Here is a 13584-nt window from a genome sequence, read left to right as displayed (position 1 = left end):
GAGTCGGTGATGCCATCCAACCATCTCATCCTCTGTCATCCTTTTCTCCTCCTGCCTTCAGTCATTCCCAGCATCAGGGTCTTTTCAAATGAGTCAGTTCTTCACATCAGGTGGCCAAAGTATTGAAGTTTCAACTTCAGCATCAGTCCGTCCAGTGAATATTCAGGACTGGTTTCCTTTAGGATGGACTGGTTGAATCTCCTTGCAGTCCAAGGGACTCTCAAGAGTCTTCTCCAACACCACAGTTCAAAGCATCAGTTGTTCGGTGCTCAGCTTTCTCTATGGTCCAACTCTCACATCTATACTTGACTACTGGAAAAAACAAATCTTTGACTAGACAGACCTTTGTCTGCAAAGTAATGTCTCTGCTTTTTAATATGCTGTCTAGGTTGGTCATAACTTTTCCTCCAAGGAGTAAGCATCTTTTAATTTCATGGCTGCAGTTACCATCTGCAGTGATTTTGGAGCCCAAGAAAATAGTCTCTCACTGTTTCCCTTGTTTCCCCATCTATTTGCCATGAAGTGATGGGAGAAGATTCCATAATATCAGTTTTACGAATGTTGAGCTTTAAGCCAACATTTTCACTCTCCTCTTTCACTTTCATCAAGAGGCTCTTTAGTTCTTCACTTTCTGCCATATGGGTGGTGTCATCTGCATATCTGAGGTTATTGATATTTTCTCCTGGCAATCTTGAGTCCAGCTTGTGCTTCATCCAGTCCAACATTTCTCATGAAATGGGGCCTTGCTATTCTAGGCAGCACTTAGGCTTAATCAGGTCTTTATTTTCTGCTTAATGAACTGTGTTCAAACATCCAGTTAATAACCCTTCCCCCCAACTGTGTTGACAGTCGAGGAATTCTGACTAATATATTCAGAATCTCTTTGGTGTTTGCATACCTTAGCTTGGGAGGTGGAAACTAATGTTTAGTCTTTTTCAAGCTATCCCTCAAACATTTGGTCATAGTTTAAGTAAAGGCTATAAGCATATCTACTTAGGGCTTCCCTCATAGCTCAGTTGGTAAAGAATCCACCTGCAATGCAGGAGACCAGGGTTTGATTCCTGGGTCAGGAAGATCGCCTGGAGAAAGAAACGGCAACCCACTCCAGTATTCATGCTTGGAGAATCCCATGAACAGAGGAGCTTGGCAGACTACAGTCCATGCGGTCGCAAGAGTCAGGTACAACTTAGCAACTAAACCACCACCACCACATCTACCTATTACCACCACAAGATTTCAGATGGGTGCTGGCCCACTCTCAGAGCTTTTCCTGGGCAAAAGGGGGTGGTAGTGTAGTCAAGTTTTATCAGCAGGCCTTTCTTCAAATTTGTGTTTCCTCTTCCCAATTTCTGGTGTCTTTCCAAAGTCTAAGTTTCCCTGAATTGTGTCTTTATGTCCTACCTATGGTGGTGTAGTGGTAAAGAATTGGCAATATAGGAGGTGCAAGAGACATGGGTTCCATCCCTGGGTCAGGAATATATCCTGGAGGAGGAAATGGCAACCCACTCCAGTATTCTTGCCTGGAAAATTTCATGGACAGTGGAGCCTGGCAGGCTACAGTCCATGGGGTCGCAAAGAGTTAGACATGCATTACTATTATAAATTTCTATGGAATATTATACTTTTGTTACAGTGAAAATTATAGACAATTTAGGATCACAGAACTTGTGTTGGAATAATGCTTTGTAATAGGGATACTGTCAATACAGAACACTCCTATGTGCTACACATTCAGTATAATTAAGCTTCATGAGTGCAGGTTTTGTTTTGATCTGTTTTGTTTACTACCTTATCTAGCTTCAGGATCTAAAATAGTGCCTGGCGGGTACACTCAATAAATACTTGTTTAAATGAAGTAACATTCTGACATTTTACCTGAATTATCTTAGATCTTCCTGACCATAGCACTATGAGAGAGGTAGTGTTATAAACACTGAGAGTCAAAGCAAGTCAGATCAGAATTGGATGGGTTTGTTTATCTAAAAACATGCATCATTTTCCACTGAAACACAAATTTCCCTCTATAATATTGAATAATAATAGTAATATACTTGGTATACTAGCTGAAATTGGTTTCTGGCCTTTGTTTTACTCTTATTGTGTAACCTGGGGCAAGACACCTTCAGTTTACTGACCTGAATGTAGAATGGGATGAGAATATTATTAACAGTTACCTCATGGGATTGTTGTTGGGTTAAGTGAGAAACCACATGTGAAATGTCTGGACCTGTGCATGGCTTGTGATCAGTGCTCCATGAAGGTGGAGCCATTGTTCTCATCTCAGCTAAGTGCAGTTATTTACCTATCATTGTTGCCTTAGAATCACCAGCTCCTGAAACTAGGGCCTTCAGCATCTGAGACCTGTTGGTGAGTATGTGCTCTGCCTCACATCACATTCACATCATAGGAATCTGTAAGCTTGCATCTTGACCCAAGCTATCAGCTTCCTGGAATCCTAAACCTTTTGCTTTCCTTTCATTTCTGGCACCTTTCATGTCACTTAAATTACATGCATAGATTTTTTACTTGCTTCTAGTCCATAGTACAGAGAAGGCAATAGCAACCCACTCCAGTACTCTTGCCTGGAAAATCCCATGGACGGAGGAGCCTGGTGGGCTGCAGTCCATGGGGTCGCTAAGAATCGGATATGACTGAACGACTTCCCTTTCACTTTTCACTTTCATGCCTTGGAGAAGGAAATGGCAACCCACTCCAGTGTTCTTGCCTGCAGAATCCCAGGGACGGGGGAGCCTGGTGGGCTTCCGTCTATGGGGCCGCACAGAGTCGGACACGACTGAAGTGATTTAGCAGCAGCAGCAGCAGTCCATTGTAGTTGTATGTTCTTTAAAATTCTTTTTAACTGCACAGTGATATTGCTTGGCTTTCTGCTGACTGACTCCTGTTCTTAGAGTCACAAGTACATACATTTCATTGGTGAATACACTTTGGAAATACTGATCCAAATTAATTTTCTTTACTGTCTTTCCAATTATAAAATGACTTTTTAGTGTTCTTTGGTACATTTCAGTTGTGTTCAAAGCATTCAGATGATGTGTAAATGAAATGATTTTACAGTCTTGGAGACAAAGTCAGGTGATGAAGAAGTAGTTTATTAAAATTTCATTGTAGTACTTTCTTCATAGTCTTAGGCCACATTGTCTATGGGGGTGTTTTTATCCTTTTCCACAACTTCCGTTACATGTTCTGATGATTCTCATCTTCCTCTCTATAGCCCAGACCTTTTCCCTGACTTTCAGAGTCACGTATCCAACTGTACATCTATTGGCATATAGCTGTAGATACTAACTTTTCATAATTGAATAATTACTCTAGGGAGAAAAAAACTGGCATTTTCAGTGCTCATTGACCTAATGGTGTGTTCCTGGATGAACTTCTGACTTTGGTTGGCCCAAGTCAGACAATCTGGAATAGGGAGTCCTCAACACAGAAAATAATTTGCCCCTAATTGTTCTTGTAGGTATACTCAGCAGTTCAAATTCAAGCCATAAATGATCCTTTCCCACAGTTTAATAAGTCTGTTGCCTCTTTAGTCCCTGATTCCTTTGAAATCTTGGTCATTGCCTCACTGAGTCTTCTCCAACCTTTATTAATCTTGCTACCATATTATTCTTTCTTAAAGACAACTCTTGTATTATTCAGATTCAGAATTTTCCAATGAGTTCCGCTGCCTATTCAGTACCTCCCAGGGGCCTCAGTCAGCCCTCAAGATCTTCTGCAGTTTCACCACAGACCATGGTTTCACACTACCTTCGTTTTATTTTTCACTCAAATTGAATGAGACCAACTTTCCCCCAAATACAGTATGGACTCTTTCAGCATTACTTTGCTTACATCATTCTCTCCAACTGGAATTTTCTTCTATTTTGTAACATCCCACTCATCCTTTTAGGAGGGATTGAAATTTTTCTCCCACTGTTTGGTTCCTAGAAAAGGCTCTTACAGCAAAAGAGCAAAAAACCTTTACACAAACATTGCATTTTAAACCTTTCTCTAGAGTGTTATGCATTCTACTACTAGTGTCCACTTTTTACAGGACAGACTTCAAAGTTCACAAACTGGACAAGGACTTGGGTTGTCTGGACAGCAGTGCTGGTGGCAGCAACTCCATGCCACGTCTAAGTTGAGGTCCCATGAAGAGTTTAGTCAAATTTAATAAAATTTCATAAATTTGATGCTATGAAAGCACTGCAGAAAATGAGAAAATTGTCTCTTACCTCCATTAAGTTTTATCTTATTTATTTATTGGCTGTGATGCACAGCATGTGGGATCTTAGTTCCCAGATCAGGGACTGAACCCACACCCCCTGCACTGGAAGTACAGAGTCTTAACCACTGGGGAAGTCCCTCTCTTAGGTTTCACAGAGTAATGTTTCCATGACTGATTCTTTTGGCTCTTTTCCCTTACCCTACAAACCTACAATAAAACATTTTGGTTACAAGGAAAAAAGAAAGTAATGGTTCCATGTAGAACCTGGTTTTGTGTGAGAAAAATGGAAAGTGGTTGTTGAACTACTATATCTACCTTGGAGATGCACCCCTGAGTTTTAATAGCATACTTGGGTCCAGTTTTTAAACCTACTCTATTTTTTTGGTCCCGATTTATTCTCTTACAAGTCCTCCCTCTAGGGTTGTTTTTCTTCAGTTGCTTAGTCGTGTCAACTCTTCGTGACCCCATGGAACTGTATCACACCAGGCTTCCCTGTCCTTCACCATCTCCCAGAGCTTGCTGAAACTCATGTCTATTTGTCGGTGGTGCCATCCAACCATCTCGCCCTCTGCCATCCCCTTCTCCTCCTGCCTTCATTCTTTCCCAGCATCAGGGTCTTTTCTAATGAGATGGCTCTTTGCATCAGGTGGCCAAAGTATGGGAACTTCCACTTCAGCACCAGTCCTTCCAATGAATATTCAGGGGTGATTTCCTTTAGAATTAACTGGTTTGATCTCCTTGCAGTCCAAGGGACTCTCAAGAGTCTTCTCCAGCACCACAGTTCAAAAGCATCAATTCTTTGGTGCTCAGCCTTTTTTATGGTCCAACTCTCACATCCCTACATGACTACTGGAAAAACCATGGCTTTGACTTGACGGACGTTTGTCATAAAGTTTGCTTTATGACACAAAATAGCTTTTCAACTTCCATCTCATACCTTTGCCCTTGTCTTAGAGCATGAGGGAGGTTCACACATAATTTTTAACCACGGCTGAAAAACAGGAAAAGTATATGGCAATTCCTTTTCTAGTCAAAATATGTTCCCAAGATCTCTCCTTGGTTGTAAACATATTAAATAGTAGGCATAATGAGGATGTCTGTTTATTTTCTATATTACTAACTCTAAAGGGACTATCTTTATTTTTTACACATTATAATGTGAATGAAAATAGCAATTTCAAATCTCAGATGTAAAAAAGACACATAAAAAGATAGCTTATAAAAAAAAGACAGCTTATTTGTAAAAATAAACTGTAAGTTGCTGTTTAAAGCAGTAACTCTTTAGACGGTTATTTTTTTATTTATTTTAAATATTTATTTATTATGTGGTTGTGTTGGGTGTGAGCTGTGGCACTTGGGATCTTCCTTGTGTCATGGGGGAATCTTTCATTACGGCACACAGATTCTCTACTTGTGGTGCAAGGGCTCAGTAGTTGTAGCCACAGGCTGAGTTGCTCTGTGGCATGCCGGATCTTAGTTCCCTGACCAGGGATCGAACCCATGTCCTTTGCATTGCAAGGCAGATTCTTAACCACTGGATCATCAGGGAAGTCTCCAGACAGATATTTTAAATTAAAGGTACAAACCGTGAGGACTTGCATACAAAAAGTTTTAAGTCAGGTGGAGTTGAAATTACAGGGATTTAGAAAAGCTATCTTATTCTTGCTTTACAGGTATGGACTCTGAGTTTTTAATTTAGAAATACTGAGCCCTGTCTGAATACAACAGAAATAACAGAATACAACAGAACAAACTAAAGCTGGGATTTCCCAATGATTTTATTGAGGTAACTTTTCCCAATTTTATACATATATGCATTTATATATACTTAAGAAAGCTAAACAATGTTCTAAGGCACTTGGAATTGTGCACGGCAAAGCATACTATAATATCATACAACTACACAGAGCATATTCTTGCTTTTTAAATAACACAAACACCAATACGGAATAAAAAAGATAATACATAGTCTTTCTTTCAGGTTACAATAGTGGAATTACATATATATATGTGTGTATACTTGTAGATATTTATACCCACATACTATAATACAGTACAGGTTTCAGAACAACACACAAAAAAGAGAAACTGTCATGTTAATCAGTATACAGTTCCAGTTATTTACAGTCACAGATATTATACCTGTGTAATATGTAGGATAAGATCACTAACTGGAAATTAGAAATCAGTCAGCCTAATAACAATCACAGCTTACCATTCTTATCACTTTCACCAAAGCTTGAAATAACAGAAGAATGCATATAGTTCTTTATTTAAACCTCACTGTTACATAGGAAAAAAAAAATGACTAGGGTGAATTTTTAGTAGGTACTCAATCTGGTGAAATTGGTGCAGAATGTTGTGAACGCATTGGCACATCTCTAAGCCACAGAAGAAATATTTTTAAAAATAAAAATTAGTGCCTATATTTTTAGTGATGAAAGTGGTTTGACCCTAGATTCATTCAGGTTGTTTATGAATGCTAGTTAGCACTGCCATGGTGACGTCTTCATGTAGAAGCTCTGTAAGCAATGTAATACATAGTCAAACTATAACAAAACATCCAGTAAGGGAAAAGCCCCCCAAACTGGCAAGTGGCACAAATGTTATTGGCATTTTAACACAGCACAAAATTGACCTGAGGGCGGAGTGGCGTTCTGCCTCATTTACTCCCTTCAATTTATTCTTAAAAAAAAAATTGGTATTTAACAAGAATTCTTAAGCACCATCTTAAAGTTCACAATATAACCATTTTTATTGACTGAGTTACTCTGCTTCAAAAAAGATTTTAGAAATTTTAACATTGAAAAAAAATTATAGTGGCTAACTTAATTTGACCCTTTAGTCACAATTCACCCAAATCATTTCAAGACACATTTATCATTCAATTTTGATGATAAAAAGTTACAAAGAGAATAAGTATGTTTATGTATAGTTAAGATAAAAATATTTCACCCAGGTAAAACTCATCTGGTTTTATGAATGACCGTCATTGAAGTATGAACAATATGCATGCAATCCACAGCTCACCCTTCTTTCCTTCATAATTTAGTATTCACAAATCTAAGAAAAGTTGAACTGCATGAAAGTCTCTGCAGGGGAAATGCAAGTATTTGCACTGTAGATGAAATGCTTCTTTAACAGGATAAATGAGATTGTTTAGGAACTCATGGGATGCAGTTTACTAGGCAAAACCTAATGGTGATTTTCATAGACCACCAGTTTTGTTTATGTGTGGACAGTTAGCAGTCGTGTTTGTGGTTAAGCCATGCAGTGATCCTCATGACACTGCCTAGGGCTACGACTAACAGTGTAGTTGTGAAGTCAGATTGTGAGGCAAAAAAAAAGTGTGTTTCACGTGAACTCTGTCCTCTGCATACAGGGACTAATCAAGGGATGATGCCTGCTGGAACTGCCGAGACTACCCAGTAACCTCCTCCATGGAGAACTGGAAAACTAAAGCTGCCATCAGAAGAACTAGATGCGGAAGGCAAGAAAAATGACAGAGGAAGAAATGATTCAGAGCCCAAAGAAATGCAAGGCAGTCGAGATGAGGTTTTGAGACAGACACTTTTTCCTGTGTCCTCAAATTGCAGTAGTCAGCGGTATTTAAGGGAGGTGGCTCTCCTCTCAGGAGGGCATTTGAACACAGGGGAGGGCTTTTTACTTTTAGTATTTACAACAGTTGGGCATCCTACTGGCATTTAGCCAGCCAGGGCCTGGGAGAGTAAACATCTTGCAACGCGTGAGACATTTCTGTGTAACAAAGAATTGCCCAGCTCAAATGCCAGCACTAGCCCCACTGAGAGGCATGGATGGAGTGCTCCGCTTACGTGCACCGCTCTGCCAGCTAAATGGCATTGTTTCTGTAGTAAATCCTAGCATGGCTAAAAAATGACCCTTGCCTAGAGGGCTGGCTTCCAGTGCGAATAGCTGCTATAGGATTCTCTCTTTCTCTTTTTTTTTTTTTATGCCAGAAATCTTACAGTGTATACAATAGGGTTTCTTAATTTGGGATGACCCTGTCTTCAAAAAAGCATAAGTGAGCTATTTTGGGGTTGTTTTCTAGAAATGCTAATGGTGGTTTGCCATTTCCACAAAGAGTTTAAGCTTAATGGTTACAAAAAGTAAACGGAAAGTGAAAATGAGAACGGTTTGGGAGTATTCCACCCTATTTCTACCACCCTTTGATCACTAACAAATTATAATAGCGCCTCAGGCTGCTCTTCGAAAATTCGGTGTCCTCTATCTGGAGATGTGCTTTCTCCTCGGAAAGATGGTCCTATTAATTTGACGATTACTTTTGCTGTTGCAGTCTCCTCTAGGAAATAGTTCAGCTGGAAAAGTTCATTCTGCTTTGGCAAGTGAAATACTGTGACAGACACTTAGACACGCAACAGTGGAACTAGCCAGTTCAAGTGGCCACGGGAATATTTTGTAAATAAGTCGTTATCTTAGTGGTTCCTTAGTGCTTGTAACATTCTCTAACCATGTGAAGAAATTAATTCTTGTCTCAAAATATATATACTTTCATTAGTAAGGTTAGGCTTCATAATATGATTGTATCTAGGAATGTTTAAGGCTACCATACTGATGAAATGACATAAATTTATATGTCTTATACTAGCTTGATTCCATCTTACATCCTTTGAAGATTTCTCATTAGGTGTAAAATGTGCTGCTGGAACCACTTAAAGAAGTATTCTGACACTTCTGAAGAGCTTTCACTGTTTAAATGTGGAGACACTGTTATGTGATAGACAAGGTTGCTTTTTTCTATTGTGAATGCAGTATAATTTGTGACAGTTGTGTCTGATTCTATTAAGGATAAATACAATGCCTGTTTTGTGTTAAAATGTGGTACACATTAGGATATGCAGTGTTAGTGCAGATTTTTCTATTTTAGGTGTAAGCTATTGTATTTTTTTTTAAGTGCCAATGCAGCACTGAATTAACTGCAGGTTGTAAAACTTGAGTTATGAGTTTTAAGGACTTGTCTCTCATTTTCAATATTTGATGATTATTAAGGAGTGTATTTAATTCCTCTATTTCCTTAAAAAGACTTTCACTGACATTTCAGAAGTTTCTCCTAACACAATATATTTACTAATGTAAGAGAAAGGTAAATGATTACAATCAATATGCTAATACAGGACATGAAAATGAAAGCAGAAAGTCAATTTTTCTGGATAAATCAGATAGAATGTGTTTTTTCCCCCTCAATTTGAAACAGCTGTTCAAATACCCAAACTAGTTCTCTACTATAGATTTAATTTTAGGAATTATCATAAAGGTAAACTATATTGAACAACAACAAAAAAAATGCAAGCTATTTCACACATATAGGAAATTACCAGGCAAGGCTGCCTAAAATTAATGCTAATCATCAGAGAACTAATTTTGTCATAACATGAAGATAATGCTAAAGCTCATGGCATCTTCATATTACCTTAACATTAAGGTTCTTTTTCTCCATTTTAAAAAATATGGAAATGACTTTGGTTTTTACAAAATCAAACTAGTCTGTCTAGTTCTTTCGTGCCTGAACTTTTCTGGAGATGGACTTGTTTTTCTTCCTTAATCATATCTTAGGGACTCAGAAAAACCACTTACTTGTATGTCAGCCTAATGTCGCACATTAAATAGCAAAAACCCTGATTTTGTACTGGAAGAACCCAACTCACACACACATTTATTTTTACAGAACCGCAGCTTACTGGCTGGATTGCAGAAATGCTGGCACGAGGCAGATACATAATTCTATGGCGGCTGGTCCACATCCTCGTATCCTTTCAGAGCTGCTTTGCAAGAGACCTCTGGATGGGCTGCTGATATGGATATGCAGTGTTTCTGCCTTTTAAAATTAGCTATTAAAACAGAGCTTCATTCTGTGAATGTAGCTTAGCTCATAATCCTTTCATTCTTTTTATTTAAAGGCTCATTCCAATGAAATAATTCATGGTTCCAATTCTTAAACTAGTAGTGGTTAATTATTTTTTTTTAAATTTTCTTAAAAAAAAAAAAGTTAAGTTTAAAACTTTTCCCTAGACACATCAATCAGTAGAAGAGAAAGTGTGGGCAGTTCATAAATCTGGCATATCATAGCAAGAAAACAATATATTGAGGACCCAGAATCTCATTTTCCTTTTCAGAGTCTTATTTTTTTGTACTAAGTGCATCTCACTATAGGGAATTAAAAATTATATCACATGTACTGCTAGGGGGAAAAAGATTGTTCCTTTTATCAACCAAATAGAGACTTTCTATGACATGCATCTTGAGTGACAAATCAGTGATAAATGTCTTATATTTGCCATTTTTATAGGAGCCTTGTGACTAGAAATTAAAACAATGTTCTGAGATTATAAGTATAGAAAATTAAAATAACATTACATGCCTTGGTATTTTTCCTAAGACACTAAAATGACAATAAAACAATACCAAAAGGAAAAACATGACTTCAGCAAAAAAACCTGGAACATAGTTAGTATCTATGGCTGGATTTAAACACTATGAAATGAACAAAATTTCAACCAGATTAAAGACACTAGGGCATGCAGAAAAATTTTTTCAAAGCAAAAATAAGTTATTCTATCAAAGAAATAACAATAGTGCAAAATTCTAGATTTATTGTATTAATGCACACAGCTGTGTACAGCAGGAGAGGCAACGATGCCATCTACTTTTCTTAGTTATAAAATGGTCCTGGCTTTTTTGTAATAGGCCAAGTGGGACGACATTTTTTATTTCTTATAAATCCAATTTTAAGTGGTTCTTTAAAATATAAATGAATGGCAGGACCCAAATTTACCCATTAGATTAAATGTCTGCTTTTGGTTGAAATAGAAAATTACAGTTTTCCATACAATGAACCAGAATTACTTCAGAAAATCCTAGTCCAAACTCTGAGAATAAAATAGTCTCTTTAGGTCTTGTTGTGTTGGTCTACATCACATGTGTTTTTAATAAAAGGGGCACAAAATAATTGTGAAAGAACAATTAGATGCAAGGTAGTATTTACACGTGGTCATAGGTACTTGGGAGCGGAAGCCACGCTATGCCCATGACTCCATGGAAAATAGCAAGATGACAATAATGGCTTCTTAATGTAAACAATATTGACTGTAGGCTCATGGGGAAATCTTTTGTAACTTTAATTCACTTTTGTACTGAAAGTCAGTTCTGTGTTTATGGATGCAATTTACAGACTCTTAAAATACCAAATGAAGTTCTCCTTACTTAACAACTTAGCAGAAATTTTCTGTTCTTTTAAGCCTTTGGGTGAGTTTTTTTTTTTTTTTAATCCATGTGCTTTATTTTTTTTAATAGCAGCAATCCAACTTAATGCAGCATGAAAACTAAGTAGTTCTTTCCGTTCCCATTCAGAGCCAACTGCTGGCAGAACACCTGTATTTTGCTTAAGTTTAACTTCGGATTCAGACTTTTTTAAAAGGTGCCATGATTGTAGATAGTATCTTCCTTAAATCAAGTAGGACTGTTTCAACTTTGGAGATAATTAAGCTAGGGAAAGACCAAAAGATTCATTTCTAAAGCTTGCTACAGATTTATAGGGTCGCATTACCTCTTTATTCCCAGTCCTGTTATCCTTGTGGAAGATTGGTATGTTAGGTAAGGAGTATTTAAAAGAATGTAAAGTGTGTATAGCTATGCTACTTGAAGCATGCAACAAAATTTGGGTAAGCATGCTTATTAAGAGTCAGTAAAAGCCTCTTGCATTTAAGAAAAAGATACATGAAAACACTCAGACTTATTTCTGGCAACTGGATTCACTGGCACAATGACAAGAAAATAATGGTACTATGCTGTACCAATATAATGGTGAAACAAGAATATTCTTCTAGGATCAGGTCTAAGAAATCCACATTGAGTGATTAAACTCCCAAACTCCTTAATAAGTTCTCAATTACCCAAAGCCTCTTCAAAAATACATTTATGTTTCTATTTCCTTTTTTCATTAACATAATGAAGTATTTCTCTTGCTTTCTGATTTTCACCGCCCTCCCCCCTTCGCCCCCCACAACCCTTTCCAGTGCTCAGAAATTCCATTCCCCATTCTTTAACCCACGCTCTCAAAGGTGGCTTTCTGGCAACAGCGATTGTCTTCTGCTCATCTTCTTTGATTAAAACTCCTGATGAAGAATAACTGGTGTAAACATGGTGTCCCTTACCATCAGACCACATGCTGGACAGCAGGGTCGCTGAACTATCCCCTTTGCTTGTTGGCCCACCCGGGCTGCACAAGTAGGGAGCAATTTCCACACGCGTCCTTCACCACAAGTTAAACAGAAACACACACATTCAAATCCCAGTGCAATATCAGGTTTTCAGGAAGTGAGGCTTCCGCCCAAGATGATCAGTCTGTTTCCCAAGAGTCTAATGCTTCATTATGGACGATGAAACCTGAAATACGAAACAGAAACTCTGTGATGTGGTAGAGAAACACAACTCTATTCAGTGACATGAATGTGGTACAGTCATGTTTATGATCAAAGGCGGCTCTAGCATCCCCAACTGAATTACTGGTCTCTTAATACTGTCATAACAGAAGATCGTTATAAATGTCATGTGGGAAAACAGACAGCTCTGCAAAAGATGCTGGTTTTATCATCTGAGATAGAGAGCAATCAATACACAAAACATCACTATCTTGAGGGTCATGTTCTAACCCATATTGAACAAAGTGAGACATTTCATAAAGGATTTGGTTACACCTGATTTGTCATTACAAAAAGGAAAACACCATCATGGAGTCACTATTTCATTAGCTTCAGCCTCTCTTCACTTGCCGCTGAAGACTCCAAATGTATTTTCTTTTCTTTTCTTTTTTTTTCAAATGTATTTTCTATACCTGAATTTTCAAACACCTCCCAGGCATTACCTTACAAATGTTCCACAGGCAACATACTAAGCATGAATACAGATACACAAATTATCTTTCCTTGTGAACCTGCCTTTATGCTTTCTATCTTGTTAAATGTTCTACCTTTTAAAATACTTTCAGTCTAGAAGCCTAAGATTGCAACTTTCTCCCTTTCACCCTCCACGTCTCATCAGTCACCAAGTCCTGCCCCGACTGCCTGTCTCTGGATTCATTCAAGCCTTTGCCACCTTTTGCTGAAACTACTAATGATACTAACAGCATGCTAGCTAGCTGGCTGGATTCATGCCCCTCCATGAACAGTCCTTGTGATTTTGTAGCCCTCTGCTTTTGAACATGTTCCTCTCTAATATTGCAATCACTCCTTTCATTTTCCATATATGTTTTCATATCTAAGATCAAGGTCAAAAGCCATCTTCTCCAGAAGCCCTTATCTGATTCACTTCTTCAGCCTACT

General features: G+C 38.0%; 1 protein-coding gene across 5 annotated transcripts in view; it reads right to left on the bottom strand.

Annotated features, from left to right (window-relative positions):
• Positions 1–5988: 5988 nt before the first annotated feature.
• PHACTR2 (phosphatase and actin regulator 2) overlaps positions 5989–13584 on the bottom strand; it is a 291523-nt gene continuing 283927 nt past the window's right edge. For all 5 annotated transcript variants that reach the window (XM_043887982.1, XM_043887979.1, XM_043887981.1 and 2 more), the window contains one exon: positions 5989–12649. In XM_043887982.1, coding sequence (XP_043743917.1) covers positions 12634–12649 — 16 coding nt within the window. In that variant the 3' untranslated portion in view covers positions 5989–12633. The remainder of the gene's footprint in view (positions 12650–13584) is intronic.

The sequence above is a fragment of the Cervus elaphus genome, chromosome 26 (assembly GCF_910594005.1).
Source record: "Cervus elaphus chromosome 26, mCerEla1.1, whole genome shotgun sequence".
NCBI classification, from domain to species: Eukaryota; Metazoa; Chordata; class Mammalia; order Artiodactyla; family Cervidae; genus Cervus; species Cervus elaphus.
This window is presented reverse-complemented; position numbering and strand designations above follow the sequence as displayed.